The sequence below is a fragment of the Limanda limanda genome, chromosome 10, assembly GCF_963576545.1.
Source record: "Limanda limanda chromosome 10, fLimLim1.1, whole genome shotgun sequence".
Taxonomy (NCBI): domain Eukaryota; kingdom Metazoa; phylum Chordata; class Actinopteri; order Pleuronectiformes; family Pleuronectidae; genus Limanda; species Limanda limanda.
Genome location: NC_083645.1, coordinates 15,907,458 through 15,928,817, shown reverse-complemented (window position 1 = coordinate 15,928,817; position 21,360 = coordinate 15,907,458). Strand labels below are relative to the sequence as shown.

The 21,360-nt window shown below is 44.1% G+C and overlaps 1 protein-coding gene across 8 annotated transcripts in view; it reads left to right on the top strand.

Annotated features, from left to right (window-relative positions):
• LOC133012097 (protocadherin gamma-A11-like) overlaps positions 1–10,704 on the top strand; it is a 250,455-nt gene extending 239,751 nt beyond the window's left edge. For 7 of the 8 annotated variants that reach the window (XM_061080068.1, XM_061080069.1, XM_061080070.1 and 4 more), the window contains exons 2-4: positions 3,223–3,281; positions 6,402–6,499; positions 7,916–10,704. In XM_061080068.1, coding sequence (XP_060936051.1) covers positions 3,223–3,281; positions 6,402–6,499; positions 7,916–8,208 — 450 coding nt within the window. In that variant the 3' untranslated portion in view covers positions 8,209–10,704. The remainder of the gene's footprint in view (positions 1–3,222; positions 3,282–6,401; positions 6,500–7,915) is intronic. The other variant, XM_061080067.1, reaches the window with a different exon arrangement.
• The last annotated feature ends 10,656 nt before the right edge of the window (positions 10,705–21,360 follow it).

The following is a 21,360-nucleotide window of genomic DNA, read 5'->3' as shown; positions in this document are numbered from 1 at the left end:
AGGACCCTGGAGCCATTACGCCTTCCCACTGCCCTTCTTTTCTACTCTTATTTTCCTTTGCAGTGTACTGGCACACTATATTTAAATGTGTGCTAACACAGAAAGTTTTACGTTTCTCCCTGAAGCAAATTAACAGCAAATTATCTCCATTGGGCAAATCTTTTCTTTTTAAAGCAATAGTCTCATGATCGGGAGAGTTTGGGACTCAGGACCATGCCATGTAATCCTGATGTCACGAGTCTGCCACACTATTTTAATGCAATGGGATCATTTGTCTCCACTATCTTTCAAAAGATCACTTTTCTCACAGTATGACTATTTCCATAATAATGGGTTTTTCGGTCTCGGAGTCTGTGGAAGTTTATGAGGGTTGGCACGTGCTCCGAGTGAGGCCGAGTGTTTTGTAAATAGGCTTTTTATGGATGATAAAAACTGCACATGCGACAAACGGGCTCATGCGGTTCAGTGAAACTGTCCACAAGGGTTTTGTCAATTGAGTCATGATGTTTGTCTCGGGGTAAAGAAGATGAAAAGCAGGAAGTGCATATAATGCTTTTCTCCTGTCAGTCCTGAGTTTTTTTTTCCCTTATAGTGGATAAACAGTATAATCCTGCATTTCAGAGAGTCAATATTTCCACTAGCCTAATCATTTTCCGAGCATTGAACAACACTGTCTTTGGCAAGAATGTGAGATAGCTGTGAAACAGCATGAGGGAGTGAATGGGTCTGCCTCTGTCTGTTCTGGGTTATATGGTGTGCATGTGTGTGATAAAGATTATCAGAGCAACAGAATAGAAACGACTTCCTCTTTTCAAACAGCACCAGGTGCAGTCCAGCCACGGTTCTTTTAACATCAATACAGTTAGTGTGTGTGTGTGTTAGGAAACTGGATCAGGGTCAAAGAGCACCAGGTGGACCAGGTGATACAACAGTTTCTCCTTTCTACACCTGAATAAATATTTGTGCATCATGATAAAAGAATTGGTTAGCTAGTAACTCAGATGTTTCAACATTCACATGCTTACATACATGCTGGATGGAGTCCAGATGTTCCTGTGATCAGTCCAGCTTATTCCCCTCCTGATGAATCCGGTGCTCATATAATGAATATCCATCCTATCTCTGAAGATGATAGTGTTTCAACAGACACACATTTCGTTGCAGGAGCTAAGGAGCTCAGTCCAGTTGTAATTCACCTAAAGAACTTTCAAAGCTCTTTAGTTCAGTTTCGTGATGTAGGGAACGCAGACTGACAGCGTGTAAAGCTTCCAGACTGACATGAACGTCTTACAACCGGCCCACAGAGCTGTAATCCCTTCATTTCACTGGCCGAGTGTGCCTGAGCGTCTGTCTGACCTTCTCGCTCTCTCTCTCCCATCAAGGCATTTTGAAAACCTTCATTTTTACTTTGAGATCAACTCATTTATATATAAAGTGCTTCCTATACGTGGAGTGGGATCAGACCTTGGAAAGGACGAGTCTGTGTCTGCGAATGTTTGCGTGTAGAGAAGGAGTCACTCAGCTGGAATGCTGGGCCTCTCTGTGGATGTTAACCTCCATGTGCCGATGCTTTTCTCTCCCTATAGCAAAACTCAGCCAGACTCACATGCCCAATTTTAGACTCTAAACATCGACCAAGCTCTGCTCTGAAGAAGCATACAAGGTCAAATATGTCCTCCTCATCCACCATGATTTCCTGTTGTAATAACAACAACAACGTGTGAGTTCTGGCATTGCAATTTGTAATGAGGATGAGGGCGAGCAGACATGCCTTCTCTTTATCTGACTATTTCCTCTCATGTGGAGGACTAGATTAATTGTATTTGGTGATCACCAGGGAGAAACAAATTATTTTGTAGACAACGATGAAACTTGATCCAATTTGACTCAACACTTAACGAATATAGGGTTATTCAATATTGTATTATTGAAAGAACACTGAAGGCTATTCATCTTCCTCATTGCTTTACATCCACACTCCCTCCAGCACTTTGTGGTGTTGGTCACAAAGGTCCGTAGACAGTGCGCTCTTTCATTCCTCTGTTTTTACTGTAATTCCATTTTTAATGGGGCAGTCACTTGTTTTGTGTTTTTCCCCCTTGTCTATTAGACACTCCAGTTACGATAGTCACCAGTTTGCTCCACAATACTTTTCCTTTAGCATCGGTATTTTTTCTCCTCCCATTCCTTTGCCCCTGTCGATGATTCTCTCGGGTACAGCAGCTCTTTCAATAATGCAGCACATCATCCTGCTGGCCTCTCTCTCAGGGGAGCTCTTGTGTCGATTAGGCGGCAGAATCTGGAGCCGAGCCAAGGGTCTATTCACTGCATGAGTGCACAACAAGAGAGTCTGAGAGAGAGGGGAGAGAGGCAGAGAGATGGAAAAGACACGGTGACATGGTCAGTGAGGTAGAGATGGACAGGAGCGCAGTTGCCTTCAAGACATTTATAGAGAGAAGCAGGGAGAGACCAGAGAAGCTGCTGCTCCGTCATCATTGCAGTATCTCCATGACATTTAGGTATCAAAATAAAAACATGATTATATTTCAAGGTCTCTCCCGGACTTAAACTTAACATCCTCCCTGTTATAGAATAAGGTTGAGTTACAGTTTCATTCTGTCTGTTTGTTTCCACCTCCATTCATTTGAATTTATTTCAGACCGATCTTTGTGTGTTTGTTCATCCAGTGAGAGAATCTCTTTTTGATACACATATCATGAACGTCCCATTTCATCCTCTGGCTGCTACTGGTGTATTCTTTCTTGGTTATTATATTGTTAAATAGCTGATTGCTCACACATGTGACAATCTGCATTTTGGTTTTAGTTCTGAGTTCCAGTTTTATACGCTGTGTCCCATTTTGCAATTTGTTTGTCTGAGTGCGAGTGTATGTTTGTCTGTGTGCGTGTGTGTGTGCGTGTGTCGTCTGTTTGTGCTCCTCTGCAGCATTTTATGCTCCACAGCTCTCGGAACAACATGGCTGCCTGAGTACACAGAGATTTGTTGCCATCTGTAGCCCTCTGTTGAGCCTTACTGAAACAAAGAGGTTTTCTACATCACAGCCTGACACACAACAGGATGCACACAGACACAAACACCCTCACACACAGTTGTGTCAGCCGCAGAACAACATCTCATGAACCAAATGGTGCCCCTCCAACGTTCCAGCTGTTGGCCCAGCGTAACACACGTCTCATGTTGCATCTTCTGTTCTCTTCACAGCAAAAACCCCCCAACAATGACTGGCGCTTCACCCAAGGACAGCGACCTGGACCCAGCGGGTGAGTACACTGACACACTGCTAAAATTCCCATATTGACATGTTGTTGTGCTGCAAGGGGCAGCTGATCAGGCAGAGAGAGCGAGGGAGGATGGAGAGGAGAATATAAGGTGACGGTAGTGAGGGCTGCTGCCTGCAGGCTGCTGATTCTAAAGAGCTGATTACAATGAAATGTGTTCTTACTTACACAACATCAGAGTCTGACTTTGAATGGCATCAATGTAATTTATTGTTTCCATTTGATTGCATAATTCTGCTCCAACCGGTTTCTGATTTATATTCCCCGGAATGAGCATCTCTGCCTGTTTCCAGGCTGCTTTATAAAATGGCTGCCGCAGCTTCCACTCCCCCCTCCCCCTCCTGTTCCCCTCCTCTCTGCGCTCTCTGAGCCTGTGCGCCATCACTCAGTACTGCTGATGAGGGACTGTGACCAGAGCCGGTGGGGGGATGGGATTCTGTGTTTATCCTTCGTGCTCTCTCTTCATTTTCTGCCATCTGAGGGGTCGCACTGACTCAAATCCAATTCTCCACACAAGTGAATTATCTAGCAAATGACATCAGACCAACGTGTTTTTAGTTTTTTGCCCGTGTCACGTGGGCTCAAATGCGGTGCCTGCACCAGCAGTTTTTCACAATAACGATTACACAACACGCTCCATGAGACACGGTTTCTGCCTGAAACAGCCGAGCGAAGCCAAGTCAGGAACATTTGAGACACACACACAAGCACAAGCCACTGCAGTTTTACAAGACAACTGGGATTATGGCATCTCTGGTATTCTCAATTGATTCTGCAGACTCACATATTTTCCACAGAGCTCTAGAGCAACAATATCCCAACATTTGCATTAATGCTGCCCCCCCCCCCCCCCCCCCATCTTCAGTGAGAAAACAAAATGGTAATTTCAGACTGTGTAACTTGTTGTGTTTTTAGTCCCCACATGCCATACGGTACACACATACGATGGACGCCGAACAGTGGGAACAGGTACTAATTTAGACGTAGAAATTGTCTGGTCTCTTTCTGTCCTTATGAGCTGATCAGTGGACACTGTTATGAAGTCACTGTTTTGTGAGAGAGGGGCCTGATCAGCTGATGATGGCAGACGGTGGCTGAAATCTGGGTAGTGCACTGCGGTTGCGTGCTGTGCTGTGTGTAGATGTACCTAACCCATAGCTTCTGTTAGTCTCCCTGAAAGTTTGATGGGGTTTGTTGATCGATGTGCATAGGCCACAATGCCTGCTGTGGCGTAGAAAGGATTGTGACACTTTTGATTTTGCGTGCAGTGTTTGGTAGATTTTTTTGCTATGCCTTGTATATGTGTGCTATACATACAGTCTATAGTCATTACAGTCTGAGAGCTCCTGCTTTTCTCCCTCCAGGGAACTGGCTTCCCCATGAGTGTTGCCTTTGTTGTGTGTCTGTGATGGTTGTAGCTCAACATCACCACATGTGGCTTTTTTCATGTGATTTATCAACTTGACTACATACGTTGGACACGATAAAAACAGCATTTTCATGATTTAATTCTTTAAAACACCTGTTAGAGGGTGAATAGTTCCTTAATGGAGGAAGAAGCACACTACAGATGAGACAGACGTCACCATGGGACTCTGTATTGTCTTAAACTAAGTTAGAAGTTATAATGTTCTCTGCAAAACATCAGGGAGAGTTGTACTCAGAGATAAAACATGTCACATGTTTGCAGAGGAAAAACTGATAGCCATGTCTGGTCAACCAAGGACATCCCTCTGGACCACAGTTCACATCTTAACCACAGGAAGTGATAATCTTAACCACAGGAAGCTCTTAACACAGCCACAGGATGTGATAAGCACACAGAGACGCTAATTTGGCACAAATGAAGCGTTCCCTTTTATCTTAACCGAGGTAAAGAGGCACAAAATGGCAGCCCCGGCTCTACTGACTGTGCACTACCCCGCAGCCTGTGTCTCATTGGCTGCCTGGCACAGGACGTACATGTTTCTCTCCCTCGGTCTCTCTCTGGCACTGAAGGGAAAACCACTTCAGAGTTCTGGCAGTGTACTCTGGCAACCTGCTCTCGAGCAGAGCCCAGTTTTTTGTGTCAGAATTCCCTTTTTACTTTTTTTCTTCTTATTGTGTCCTTAACTCTCTTGATTCCCTTGAGCAGACCAATTTGTCCAAAGGGTCTTTTAGTTAGACAGGAGAGCTTTTCTCTCCACACTATGGATGTACGTGCATTCTTGTTTTTTCTCTTGAAGCCTTTATTCGTCAGACATGAGACTTCAGTGTCAGCGGAGACCCTGATGTGTCCTTCCCGGAGCTGTACACTCTAACAGAACCCTTTACCCATGTGCCTGTGTTAAATAACCAATGTTTTCAAACAAACAGACACACACGCATAATTCAGCATATTGAGCGAGAGTAGTTAAAACCGAGTTTGTTGTTTTTGTCCTTCTGAACACGCAAGCAGCATAGCATGTAGATAACTTACTGCAGTTTATTTGCAAACTAAAGCCACCATCTAAAAATCCAAAGTTAGAGCTTTTTGGGAACAGAGGCATGGCCACGATTAAAGCAGGGACCTAGTTATCAGCTGTGGAGCTTGCGCTGCTGTGTCATAAGTGGGAGAATGGAAATAAGTAGGCGCGCATACAAGATGGAAGGTCCTATCCTCTCTTTCTCCCACATACAAATTGAAGACTTTAAATAAACAAGCCTTTGAAGGTGAAGTTTACCCAGATGGAAATGTTCAGTGCTGTCTGAGCGCTGCGTGTGTGCCATTATGCAGAGCACTATTTCCTTTATAAAGGTGGGGATCATTAAATATTTCATCCGATTTTACTAGACAGCACAGCGCTCGAGGCCATAACGGAGATAGTGGTTACCGTGTGTGTCTGTGCACAGGCACCAGAGTGTGTTTAGAAAAAGTGTGTGTTTGTTTGTGACAGACCCCGTTTTGTAAACTTAACATCCTCCCTCTTATGGAGTTCTCCTCAGGCTGTGTACTTCGCCGTCAGCTGCTTTGCCTTGACATCATAAACCACCAACTGTCAATCCAACGAGCTCAACATACACTCACATGCACACACTGTAGAGAGCAAACCAGGAGTTAATTATGGTTCTTTTTCGCCACAGGGCAACTGGAGGACCTGAGGTTGCCATGGGAACTGGTCCCTGGCCCCAGCCCCCTACTGAGGCTGAGCAGCTCCAGGCCCTGATGGCTGCAGCGAACGGTGAGTCTCATACCTCGTCCCCTCTCCCCTCCCTCCTGCCAAGACATCTCCTTTAATCCAGCTCTTTTCTTTTTGTTTGGAAAACTTGCTCACTCAGTGTTAAAGCTCCCTCCGTCCACATTGATGTTTCCATGAGGTCAGACTGTGGACGTAGCTACCAGCACCAGATAAACAGTACACAGTGGATGTGTTGAATTCAATAACATGACGGAGATGCATGTTTCCACTGTAACACACTGATCACACGCGCGGTGTTTTCGAATAAGCAGAAGGCTTAGGGCCACTCGTCTGCAGTGACTGCATAACCAGCACACACACACACACACACACTCACACTCGGTGAGTCATCTTTGGGCTGTTACTGTGGTAATCACATGGAAAAATACACATGAAAGCAGCCACTGAATACAGTGACACAAACACAAAATAGCCCAAAAATGGTGGAAGGACAAAGATGTATTGCCAAATGCACTCAAGTCATTGTTTCCACTGTTATGTAATACAATCGCCACATCAAACACACACACACACACACGCACACACACAGACACACACACCGTGGTGTCCTCCTGGACACTGCACCGGATGGTCTGTGGAATTTTTCCATTGCAGTGAACAGAGAGAGAAAAACACTCTCTCTCTCTCTCTCTCTCTCTCGGTTCCGACTGATAATGTCAGCACAAAGTTAGACTGAACAAACAGTTTGTGTCGTCAGGAATGAAAGAACAAACGGTGCAAGTGATAAATACTGAAGGTCATCTCTCCTCTAAAGTTAATGTCACTGCGTCGATAAGGATGATGCTGAAGGAATCTCACAATCGGAGCACTGAGTCAGAGCAGAAGAAGAGAGTTTAAGGAGTGTACGTTGTCAGTGTGAAGCCGCTGAAACTATATCCTATCATGACGGTTTGCACGTACGTGTTTACATAGGCTGAGAGGATCCACAGGATGGGGGAGGGAGCGTTTGTGTCTCCGGCTCTGCAATGCAGGGGCTGTGGGAGAATTATGAGCGGAGCAGCTACGTCACTCGCACACTGGCTCAGAGCATGCATGACAGAGAAGCAGAAACACATGAGAATACTAGAGAAACAGTTTAATCATTCATTTAAAACCAATCTGTGAACGTTTTTTTCTCACCATCTCCTCTTCTGCTTTGTTCATTTTTCTTGTTCTACTTACTGCAGCCAAAGTCTCATGTTCACACCCTTTAATCCACAGCCTCATTCCTTTAAGATTATTTAAGAGAAATTAGTTTTATCCCTTTTCATGACCTGTTTTGAATTCAGCACGTCTTTGTAACACTGTCATACTAAAAACCCTTCAATTTCTTGATGTCTAACAAGTTTCATTCCTCTCTCCTCCTCCCTTCTCCCTCCTCGCCCCTTATCCTCCCCACTGTGTCTCTCTTCCCCCCAGAAGTGAGTGAGGCTACAGGCACCCTGGGGCCGGGCACCATGGGCCTTAGCACCCGCTACAGCCCCCAGTTCACTCTGCAGCACGTCCCCGACTACCGCCAGAACGTCTACATCCCCGGCAGCACCGCCACCCTGACCTCCAACCCCCAGCAGCAGCAGCAGCAGCAGGCCACCGCCCAGCAGGCCGCCCAGCAGGCGCTTCCTCCACCCCAGGGTCCGCCCCAGCCCGAGCCCCCCAAGGCCGCCCAGACCCCTGCCTCCAAGAAGAAGTCCACCAAGAAGGAGAAGAAGTAGATCTGGATGGAGAGAGGAGGATGAGGAAAAGGAGGAGGAGGAGTAATGATAAACCCGACCTGATCTGATGAGAAATTCAACCCCCCATATCCTCCCATTAGGTATCTGACTGTCACTGTCACTCATACTAGCCACGGTCTAAATATTGACATCTAATCATTTTAGGCCGCATGGACGATGTTGATGGTTCTTTGACAGAGTGTCTTGAAGAATATGAATGTGTTGAAGGCTGTTGATGGTGTTGATAACCCGTGCTGTGCTAAAGGTCTAGTATTGCTCCTGTAATCTTTGTTGGTAGATATGTGTGGCAGGGTATGGGGGGTTATTGTGATTTTTGTTTTCCTTTTTGGCAAAATCAAATGAACTTAAACGAAGAGATTCAGTGTAACGAACCTTGCTGGGACGACAAGGCTATACGCAGTGATGTATTAAGAGATGAAATGTTGATGTCTTTCATGTTGGATTTATTGTTCTTTCCTGGTGGTGGAGAGGTGTAAAGTACGCTAGTTGCCATCCATTAGATTCCTATATAGGATCAGCCTTACAGGGTCCTAAAGCATAAGCCCTGTGGATATAAGGCTGTTGTTCGACAGGTATTACAAACTCTTCTGCATGCTCTTTAAAGGTTCAAACCACATATTCTAGTTTAGAGTTAAAAACTATGCATTGCAAAAGCAAAGAGGGGAAGGACAACCGGAGTCTAGCATCCTCCCTCCAATCGCAGGTCAACACAATGCACATGTAGCATTTGTTTGACACAAAATGAAAATTACTTTTGTAATCATAGTTTAAAAAAAAAAAAAAGATACGATTTTAATCTCCCGTTATTTTGTATGACCTGAGCATGCACCCAGAGGACGGGCCGGTAGAGGGTGGGGAGGCCCGGCGGTTTGTCTAATGGAGTCACGAGCCGTGCTGTCCGTGCAGGTGGTGTAACAGCAGGGCCCCGGCTGCTGGTGTAACACGTCCAGATGGGCACAGACATGTCCTGCACCCTGTACCGTCCCCTCTCCCTACCCAGCTCGTGTCCTCCCCTCACTCACTACCCCCACGTCGAGAGCCAAACAAAGAGAAATGCACTGTTCGTATTCCGAAAGACGAGATGAAGTAGGGGCTAGGACATCCCTTCGGTCTTTAAGGAAACACGTAGATGTGGTGAACTTAAATGCTTAGGTGTTTCTAGACACTTTGCAGGCCTCTAGGGCCGGGGCGGAGTCTTTTCCCTCACTTTCCTGAAGTGCTGAAGAAATTTATTGATGTGACACAGTAACACGCTTTTTTCTTTTTCTTTGGGAGATAATGATTCAATAGCATAGAGGAATTGTTTGTATAAGAAATGAAGTCTTTACGTTGCCGTCCGTCCATCTGTCTGTCGGGGCCCTGGCCAGACACAACTGCATGAGGAGAGGCGGCTTGCACGCTGTTTTTGGGGGGGGTGGAGATGGGGTTTTGGGGGGTGAAGGGTACACAGGCTGAGGTGGCACCATTCCATCGACCAGGAGGGTGGGGAACAACCTTGGCTCTACCCACTGAATGTACAGAGGAACCACTGTTGACCCGCCCACCCCCGTAAACCTTCTCTAATGCACTGACCCAGGTAGAGGTCAACAGAGCCAGGCACAGCCGTCCCTGTAGGGGAGGAGTCACCACTCCAGAGCCCTTTGAAACATCCTTCTCCACTGAAACCCCAACCTCAGCCTCTGTACCGCTCACCTCTGCCCCCCCACTCCCCGGCCCTGTGAGGCTCTTCCCACTGTAAATAAACACAAGTCCTGTCGATGGTATGAGCCAGTTGTTTGTATAGTAGGGACCACGTCCACCATTTTCAAAATAAAAGTCCCTCTCCACAAGGCGTGGCTTACTACTGGAATGTGTTGCATTTTGTTTTTCAAGAAAAATAAGAAAAACCACGGTTTGACAAAAAAAAAAAAATCAGTAATGAATAAAAAATCTGAGATGTTCTTCAACAGTTTGTGTTGCAATGTAGTAACTAAGCACCATGGAAGCCAACTAACTCTTCAGTGTAAATAAATGAATTAAAGATAACTTTAGATAAGTAAACAAAGTGACACACGTAGACTAGTTAACTTGTGATATGTGTTGCGCATATTTTTGTGTTCATTTTCTCTCTACTATCTTTTATCACCCTGTAAAGAAACAAAACAAAAAAAAAAATATGGAAACTGTTTCTATCCTTCTGTAACCTCTTAATGTTCTTTTGCGGTGATTTTATCTCGTGCATTTGTGAAAGAATGCCTCTCATTCTCTCTTTCTGTCCATATGAACAAATGATTATAAATATTATATATGTGTATGTCCGTCCGCTGCTGAATTAATACTGCTCTATCCTGCTGTATTATCTTTCTTATCAAATGCTTAGCCCCCACGCTACCCCTGTGTTACTCTCTTATTTTTATGCTAATATTTATATTGCTGTTTTATTTTCTCTTGGACACTGACATTTCAAATAAAAAGATTCTGAAATCATTTAAGAAACTATTGTCTGTGTCATCTGTTGTATGCTAATATGTATTTTTTCTTCTTTCTTAACTGCTGTTTAGCAAGTTAACCTTGTGTTTACATTGCTAGTAAAGCTGCAATATCCAGTTTGCTGTTCATTCAAATCTGTGTTAAACCTTTTCGTCAGTGTGAGCCAAGTTCACCAGGACTGCAGCTCTTCTAATGAAGCTTTACTCCTGTGAGGCAGATAGAGAGTCGGTGTAAGTTCAAAATAACACAAGCTTTTTCACTCCTTTTTTAATGCATGACGAATTGGAGTAATGATTCAGAGTGATTCTGATCATAAAATGATCCAAATACAAAACTCAAATGAAACTCAGAGTGCATACACCTCCACCATGGAACAACTGTCCCCTTGAAATTAGACATAGTTGCATTTATTAGTCTCCTCAAGATGCCAGATTTTTCTTCATCATGGCCACTGTATATTTCTTTAGAAATTCACAAACATTTTGCAAAATTTCCTTATAAATTTAAAGAGAGAAAAATATATCCCGTATCTGCACAAATATTGTATAGTTTCTCCCCTGAACCAAACTGCATCCTTCCACTAAATTCCGTCCAGTAGTGCTTACATAATCCTGCTAACTTACTACCAAACAACAACTGATAAAAACATTACCTCCTTGGTGAAGGTAATTATCTGTTTATATTAGGGCTGGGCAACGATTAAAAGTTTTAATTGCGATTAATCGCATGATTTCCCTGATTAATCACGATTAATCACATTTGTATACGCAAAATCCAATAATGAATTAAAAAGTAGTGTATAGCACAATTTTATTTTCAATGTTCTTCCATATGAACGAACGTGCCATAACATTTGTTGTGCAAACACTTTTAACATCAGCATTTAATACAGTAGCAGTTAAATAAAATATTCAGTGTAAATCTCAACTTAACAATGTTATCAAAGCAAATGCAAAATTAAAGCTCAATGCCACTGCCAGGGCATTAATGTTATCCTCTTCGTTATGAAAAATCTATACGCCTCCCTGCGTCTAACGTAGTCTGCCGAAGCCTCGCTCCACTCGCTGTTTCGTTGAATGATTTGCTGATATCAACTGTGTGTTTTGCATTTAGGTGATATTTTAGACTGGAAGTACTCCGGTGATAAGAAAATTCACCTTGGCAGTGGCTACAAATTACTTTGGTTCTGTCGACTCCGCCGTCTGGAAGAACTTTAAAATGAAAATGGCCATGTAAAAGCTCTGTACCCTTATCCATGGTTGTTTATCCGCCAATTATTTTCTTTTTTCCGGTTCCGCAGCAGTCAGCAACAGACTTTCACAAAATAAAAGCCTGACTTTCACAATAAAATAATAAATAATCAAACCTGAGTTAATGCGAGATAAAATAATTGTCTGAGTCAAATAAGTGATGAGTTAACTCGAAATTAACTAGTTAACTTGCCCAGCCCTAGTTTATATAAATGTAATTGATTAAATCCCTTGTTAAACGGCACTGCAGCAAGACCACCAATTAAAAAAAAACATTACCCCTAGCAGGAAAAAGAGTGATACTAACAATCTTTGAATTTGATAATGAAAAGCTATAAGCACATTTAACACCGAAGAGATGCTTCCACTCTTGTCTAGTACAAGTACAAACGTGTTAGCCAAGTAGTTAACATAAGGAGTCCAATTCCAAACCTTATTGTCTGGGCAATTATCAAAATGTAAAGATAAAAGGTTATTTAAGTAAAATATGTTAATATTCAAAGAACTCATTCCCATGTAATCTCCCTTTCTTCCTGCTCCATCTCCTCATACCACGGACCCTTTTTCCACATGGAGACTTCAGGGGACATGGTGGCCTGCTCAGGCTCTTTGTGCCTTTTCACGAGGTCTTACACAATAACATACGTCCCTATAAATAGCCCATTGGAGACGTCACCGAGCAAAACAAAAGAAGCAGCCTTAAACTCACTGCTGCAGATGCTGGGGGATGGAAGGAGTGACTGCTGAGCTGGAGGGATGGAGAGGATGAGAGTGTTGCTCGTGAATCAGACGTGTCGACCATTCAAATGTCAGCGGACGCAGGTTGTCTGAGTTTATGTTGCTGAACGTGACACGAGAACAGAAGCTATGAGACATCTGAGTGCACACTTGAATAAAGATGCGTTCATTAATGTAAAATTCCCCATCTGCTACTTCAAGTTTCCTCCTGACAGGTTTAATGAAAACCTTTTTAACTTGACAATCCAGCAGCATTCCCCCATCAAACACTGCACACTTCACATGCCCAAAATGGCCGACTCCACTCCCACCCTGCTCTTGTTGTATTATGTGGTTGCTACAGCAACTGTCAGTCTGGCTGGATGCTTTGCCTCTTATCCACATCTTCATTACAGATCTATGCAGTGGACAGTACTGGCTCCGCTGAACCGAATGACCTGCGGGACAACAAACATATTTGTCAACGCCTGGCACCACAGAGAGACATCAGAATCAGAATCAGAATCAGAAGGTGCCAAGTATGTTTACACCTACCTGGAATTTGCTCTGGTTATTGGTGCATACAATGAACATAAAAACATAAAAACACATTAAATACACCACACATATTTATATTGCTGTTTTATTTTCTCTTGGACACTGACATTTCAAATAAAAACATTCTGAAATCATTTAAGAAACTATTGTCTGTGTCATCTGTTGTATGCCAATATGTATTTTTTTTCTTTCTTAACTGGTGTTTAGCAAGTTAGCTTTGTGTTTACATTGCTAGTAAAGCTGCAATATCCAGTTTGCTGTTCATTCAAATCTGTGTTAAACCTTTTCGTCAGTGTGAGCCAAGTTCAGCAGGACTGCAGCTCTTCTAATGAAGCTTTACTCCTGTGAGGCAGATAGAGAGTCGGTGTAAGTTCAAAATAACAGAGAGACATCAGAATCAGAATCAGAATCAGAAGGTGCAAAGTATGTTTACACCTACCTGGAATTTGCTCTGGTTATTGGTGCATACAATGAACATAAAAACATAAAAACACATTAAATACACCACACATATTTATATTGCTGTTTTATTTTCTCTTGGACACTGACATTTCAAATAAAAAGATTCTGAAATCATTTAAGAAACTATTGTCTGTGTCATCTGTTGTATGCCAATATAAAAAAAACAATATATATTTACTTCTTATTTACTCACTTTTTCTAATATTTATACAAAGTAACATTCATTTAGACATAAACATATCTATATGAAAATATATAAAAGATAAAAAAGATATAAAAAGTGAAGTAAAAAGTGAAAAGCAAAATGCAACATGCAAAACAGTGAACAGTGTCAAATTGCAATATGCAGGAAACATGGCCGAGCCCAGCAGGGAGAATCCCACACACGGAAACAAGAGGATGAGTCAGAGGTAGAAATGCACAGTGGGTCTGCTCCACTTTGAGTCACTCAACAATTGACGGAAGACGACATCTTATTCATGTGAGTATATAATGCACACTGTGTACCGTCAGGCTTTAAAATAACTTCAGAGCTACTTTGTCAGCTGATGTTTTCTCATCCTGTGACTCACAGAGGCTCCTGATGTCCTCACTGTCCCCATGTGTCACCCCGCTTCCTGCAGGGGAGACCCAGCAGAATGGGGAGATTGTTCTTTTTATTGCCCACCCTCCTCTATCTCGCTTAATTAAGCACATTCCTGCTGATTAGACACACAGAGAGATATGCACAATAGAGTGACAGTAACACACAGGAAAAAGCCTTGGAACCAGAGATATATAGCCGGGTCGTCCAGTGAGGGGAAGAAGCAGCAGACTGTAACTTGACAATGGACGGCCTATAGCATTATAGCATTAGCAAACCAGCCTGCACAGAAGACAGAATAGCAGGCGTCTTCACATCCTGCGTGTGACACATGAACACTCATGCAGACATGTGGTTGCGGACCACAGACACAATTACATCAACGTGATCAGTCAGACATTCAAACACAGCTCACACGTTTCATGAGCAGCCTCAAAATCTAATTTATTCCAGTTACACTGAGATCAGTGGGAGAGAAAGCAGCGTGGCCTCCCTCTCAGTGTGAGAGCTGAACCTCCAGCGAGAGGAAACGAGGATCTGGTTTCAGGCTGAGGAGGATCACCTCTGATCCATGTGTGAAAAGAGCAGGACGTGACGCAACAGGCCACATGTGGCGGGACTGCCGGGACAGGAAGTAGAGTTTCCGCGCCTCTTTTACACTTTTTTTCCCCCACCCTCTTAGCAGTCCAAGCAAAGGGAAATAACCCTCCCCCTCATCCTCTCTCACTGACTTCCTCTCTTCTCCCCCCCTCTATTCCCTCCTTCCTCTCATCCTGCAGCTGTCTCTGCAGTGTGCCGGGTCACCACATGTTGGAGGACAGAGCTCTTCTCTGTGGATTCGCACACTGAGGGATAAACACCGGCTTAATCTGGACATTAGTGGGACCCTGGGATGAAGTGCACATATATTCACTCAGCCACAGTCAACTTAATCAGGGTCTAAATCCAAGTGACACACTTAATGGAAAGACCCAGATACAGGCAGAAGATAATTATTGCGGTTTCCTCACATGCAGAGCAGAGACACAGAGGAAAAACTCTCCTCCTGTTTGAAATGGAGGCTCTCCATAAAAAATTAACAGGGAGAGAAAGGAATGGAGGCTTTTTTTTCGGTTGGCTCACTCAGCCAGCTCCAAAAATAAACCCTGACTGTCCTGCACATGCACAGTGTCCGACACGTTCAGCTATCTGCCTCTGAACACACGATATTTCTAACATTAAGTCGAAAAAAAAGGAGTGCTTGCCTCATCTGAGAGGAATGTGCTCATCAGACAGGGTCAGAGCTCAGTCGTCTTTGGCTGAAAGAAGAAGCAGGCGCACTGGAGCCTGAGCGTTGCTAAGGCTAACGCTACCCTGATTTAAAGGGACACAGTAATGTGCTGGCTTGCTGGCTTGGCTACATCACAGAGAAGAAGAAGAAGAACACAAAGCTCCCTTTCAAAGCAGCGAACTCTCTCTCTCTCTCTCTCTCTCTCTCTCTCTCTCTCTCTCTCTCTCTCTCTCTCTCTCTCTCTCTCTCTCTCTCTCTCTCCATCTTCTTTGCCAAGAGCTCTCGCGCCTGTTGTCTCAGCTGGGAGGATGGAAATCAGACAGGCGGGAGACAGGAATGAAGGGGAGACAGAGGGAGGGACAGTGAGGGTTGCATTTAGAGGGATCATTTTCTTGGATAGGATTTGTCTACGGTGAGAGATGGAGGGAGAGAAGAGGAGAGGGGTTATGAGTCAAAGGTCAGGAGTGTGAAAAACAAACAGCGGCAGTTCGATCATGTTACTTTGCCCTGGTGTTTTCAATTCACTCGACATGATTGGAGCAATGTGGGATTTTAAAGAGATCAAAAGCTTCCATCTGGTGCAATGTGGTTTGGGGGCATCATCTACCCCCCACTGCTGGAGACACACACACACACACACACACACACACACACACACACACACACACACACACACACACACACACACACACACACACACACACACACACACACATACATACACAAACGAAAAAAACATTCAACCATAACCCCAATCCCTCTTTATAAGTCTTACACCCTATAAGTACCCCATCCCCCCCTGAATACAGCACTCACACACATACAGCTGCAACACCCCCCCCACCACCACCACCACCACAGCACAGAGTATCTAATTCATTTCCTCCGACGCTGCGGTTGTCATGGAAACGCAAAAATTCCCCATCTGAGTGAGGAGAGAAGGAGGGAGCGCAGAGGGATAACCAGCGGATATACAAAATTTGAGGATGCGACATAAAAAGACAAGGAGGAAGTTGTGCTTTACAAGTGTGTGTGTGTGTCTGTGTGTGTGTGTGTGTCATTGGATACAAAGGATGTTGTCTTGCATGTACGACATTTTGTCCGTGCCGTGGCGTTCACTGGGAAAGCGTGTGTGCACGTTTGAGGCGTCGGACACATTCTGAATGTGAAGCCCCTCACACATGCAGACACTGACACAGAGGCATGTCGACAACTCAGCACCATGGTGACAGGTGTTGCCGCGGAAATGGTGCAGCTGCTGCATGGATATTTCAGGCTAATCAGCGTATCCCCTATGCCCCCACCCCCCCACCCACCACCACCACACTCTCCTTACTGTGCTCTGCTCCATTCCCCAAGACCAGCACTCCCCTGATGATGATGATGGGGGCTGGAATGCAAACTCTGAGGGAGACACAGGGGAAATGATTTCTAAATCAATCATTCATGTGAAAAGTCTTTAACTACTCTGCTGTCTTGAAAATGTCCATCTTTAATCCTTCAGCCTTCCCAAAAAACAAGAAAATTTAAGTTCACATAATCAGCAGCTTTAAAAATTAACTGGAAATTTTGAATTTTATGTTGAGGCAATAGTTGCACAGTTGTAGAAATGTACTTATTTGCTTTGTTGCTGAGTTAGACAGGATGGATATCATGATGTTTGCTGAAGTATGGAGATGGCGACAGGAGGTGATTAGCATATACCTTAGCATAAACATTGGAGGCAGGAGCAAACAGCCAAACTGGTTCTGACCAAAGATTAACAGTTCTACTTTCAAAACCCCTGAAGACAAACAGAAATTTGAGATTCCAGGAAATGGCTGCAACCTGTTTGCCAACAAACAGGTTGCAGCCATTTCAGCATGTAATGGCTCTTTTACAGCATGTAAAATAAGAAAGGGAATAAGAACTTATTTAACTTTATTTACAGGAATACAAATTGAATGTAGTTTTTTTTATTTTACCATCACATCCTGGTTCCACATCTTTATACAAAGGTTAACCACTTCTTAGATCCAGATCTGTGCTGAATACACAGTCATGAAATTTGAATATTTTCTTCTGGAATATTATTACAAATGTTATGTAGTTTATTCCAACCTTAATTTATAGTTGTCTAAACAGTTATAAAGGTGGAGGGGTTTTATAACTCATTATTTGCTAAGCATTAAACGTCATTGATCTTTTTCATCCGGACTCTGTGGTTTCATCACATCTGACTGAAAGTAGCAACTTCCTGTCACAAAAAATGAACAGATTCAGACACTGAAAATATTTCTCCCGTTTCCAAGATATGACCAGCTACCTGCACACTGCCATCTCATCTCTTCTTTACAGTACATGACACAACGTGAGAAACTGCATCTGTGCAGTGGTGACAAGCAGAGTTAATAAAAAGACTAATAGAAAGTGATGGATATTTCATCTCATGAACTTCATCATTAGGAATTCCAGAAATGTCTAGAATGAGCAGACACCCTTCCACAGTCAGGACTCACCTCAGAATCTAAAAACAGAACGAAGAAGGAGTGGATCCAGATGGAAACTCGAACACTGCGAATTATATGAGAAAGTTGCATATTTGTGAAGCACCAGGGAAAAAAACCCAACTGGATCTAAACTCATGAAATCAACGAGGGGGACCTAAGGGAATATGTTTAGAGCGATTCTTCACATTCAGACACGAGGGACTTGGCTGCAGACCACGACCTCTGGGACACGTGTGAAACAAATCAGCAGCGCACAACACTCACAACGCTGGAGAATGAGGAGGTAACACAAGACACCGCAGAGGTCAGAGCTGTGAAAGAAACCTGTGAGGCATAGGGCCGACTGTAGCATCTTTCTATGTCTGAACTACATGAATTTTTAAGAGCGTGAGAAGAACCAGAAGAAGATTAATGACACGGATCTGGTGAACAGGAGCCTGTTCTTCTGCTTCTTTTGACGCAGTGCAGTCACACAATCACACTTCCCAAGTCAGTTCACAAGCTGCATGAATCAGGACTATAGCTTGATTGCATGAGTAAGGGTGTGTGTGTGTGTGTGTGTGTGTGTGTGTTTGTGTGTGTGTGTATGTGTGTCTGTGTGTGTGTGTGTGTGTGTTTCAACAGGAGAGAAAGGGAACAACACTTGAAGAGGATTAATTAGAAAAATACTGCAGGAGGTTCTGAGAAAAAAGGAGGAGGAGGGAAAAGAGGAAAAACAAGCTCCAGTGCCCTAATTCACCGCTCTCATGGAACGTCACCAACCCTTCATCTCCCCTTCTCTTTGCCCCCCCCCCCCCCCCTTTCATCATCTCTGCATTTTCACCAACACACAAAACTCATTAACTTGGTTCAAATACTTTCACCTCCCCCTGCCCTAGTCTTTTTTTCTATTATTGTCGCTATACGTCCATTTCATAGTCTCTCTCTTGCCAACCCAGACACACTCTGCCCCAGATAAAATGGACGTCTGTGAGTCTCCCTCTGCGACCCTGCCTCTCCTCCATCCATCCTCCCACCTCTCCAACTGTAGTAACCCTCTGTGTCTCCCTCTGAGGTTGTGGTGGGGGTCCAGGGAGCAGTCTGTGTCACTCATCTGTCCCTGTCCATAATACTCAAATATTCATGCGCTCCGCTCTGCATCGCGCAACAGCCGATGATGTCGGCCGGCAACAGACTCCCAGTTTCCATGGCAACCTCCGCCATCCATCCCCTCCCTCTCCCCTCCTTTGCTCTCCTCTCCTCTCGAGTCTGCCGGGTGGGTACAGACGGTGATTACCTCCCTGGCAACGTGTAGCACTGGGGGAAGACATGTTGGCATCACAGGGAGTAGATCACCAAGAGGTGAGACAGAGAGAAGAGAGGAGCCGGAAAAAAAGGGAAAAACTACAAATAATTGATGCCATTGAAAGACAAAAGGAAAAAAAGCACATGTTGGTGTTTGTTCAGTGAAAGAGAGACATCTCTACACAGGGGAGAGACGAGCCTCCCCATCCTCGGCTCTCCCTCTCTCCAGATCTCCTCCTCTCTGTCTGCTCTTTGTTCTTTCTCTCCCGCACCCCCCCTCCATAAAGAAGCAGAGAGACCATAAGCTGCTTACTGTAATACACCACCACAATGGCTTCTAATGCTCCTCTTTTACCCCCACACCCATCCTGCCTGCCTGAAAAACAGATTGTAATGCTGCAGGCGGCCCCCCCCCCCCATCCACACACACACACCGCTTCACACTGGCTGCTCGGGGGGGCATGGCTTCTCTGAACTATAGACGTGACACTGCAGCACTTCCTCTCTGCAGAGGAAACGTCTCCGGACCAGGATTTTAATGGAACACTTGACCCGTCTGTCCTGTAGGTTATCAGTGAGGAGCTGTGACTCATGGCCGAGCTGCCCGGCTGTGACTGTCCTCCAATCACACGTCAGTCATTGTTTACGAGCCTGATCTTTTCTTCTCATCGCCTCGGCCGCCATCGTTACTGCAGGCTCCACCAAGCATCGTCCGCGGTGGTTATTAAACTCTGTTTCGGCTGCAGCTATACATTCACATCTGTGTGTTCTTTGTCTATGTGGGTCATCTCCTTCTCTGCATCGCTCCCTCCATTTTATCTGTTAATGTACAGACTCCATTTTAAATGTGAGGAGGAGAAAAGCGTGAAAGCTCGAACACACACAAAAAACAAAACATTAAACCCAACATGTTTTGAGAAAGAGCAGGAAGTTGGGAATTGAAGAGGAGGAGAAGAAGAAGAAGAAAGGAAATTTGGAACAAATAAGGAGAGAGAGGCCGACGTGAGAGAGGACACAAAGGGAGTTAGAGGGAGAGGTGAGGAAAGGAGACGAGACAGGCAGGGAAAACATCAGGGGAAGTCGGGTATGGATGCTGATTCTTGCCAGCATGAGGTTGAGTGTAACCATGGTTACAGGGAAAAGAGGTGATGTCATTGTCTCTAACATGTGCTTAGCATAATGGGGGTATTTTTGGGGAGTTGGAGGTGTGGGTCTGTCTTTACACTCAGTGATTTATTGTCTCACATCAGGAGGAAAATGTGGAAACGTGGATATTCAGGAATTTAATTTAGAGATAATTAAAGATGAAGACAGACATTGTCATTTTCTTTAACATGTGCTCCAGTAATGTAGTTTTATTTTCCATTATCAGCTGATTTGTTGATTATTTTCCAACTAAAAGTAATCTTATATAAACCCTTTTTGTAGTGTGTACAATGAATGTCAATCCTCATGCAAGTATTTGATATTACAGGTGGATGAAGAAATTTAGCAAATCTAGGGAACTTATTCATCTAGGGATAAAGATCTGTCCCCATACTCAAACTGGGTCATAACAAATGTCTAGAAAGATATTAAATTGTCCCTTTAATTCTCTGTGACCTCTAAATGTCAGTGTGGATGTAGGTTACTCATCTTCACCCCGTGCTTAACCCCTTAGATGGGGATACCTTATGTAGGGCACACACTCACACGCACACACACACATACATGTAGACGCGTCCAAGACATGCATGCATGCACCTCATATATATGCCACACCCAGAGATGTACTGCCCCCAGAGGAAATCAGACTGCTGTAGGCTGACCCGATGTAGGTCAATGGACTGACACCTCCCCTACCTCCATCAATGTGTATGGACAGATAGGGGGGGCAGGAGGGGAGGGGCAAGGCACGTGCACACTCACACGTGGACAAATCTTATCTTCTTTTTATTTATTTCTTCCTAAAATCACAAAAAAAAAATAAAACCACTGACAACAAAAAGAAAATATCTTATGTTATGTATATATGTTATAGAAATTCAAAAATAGTGTGAATGTGCTTAT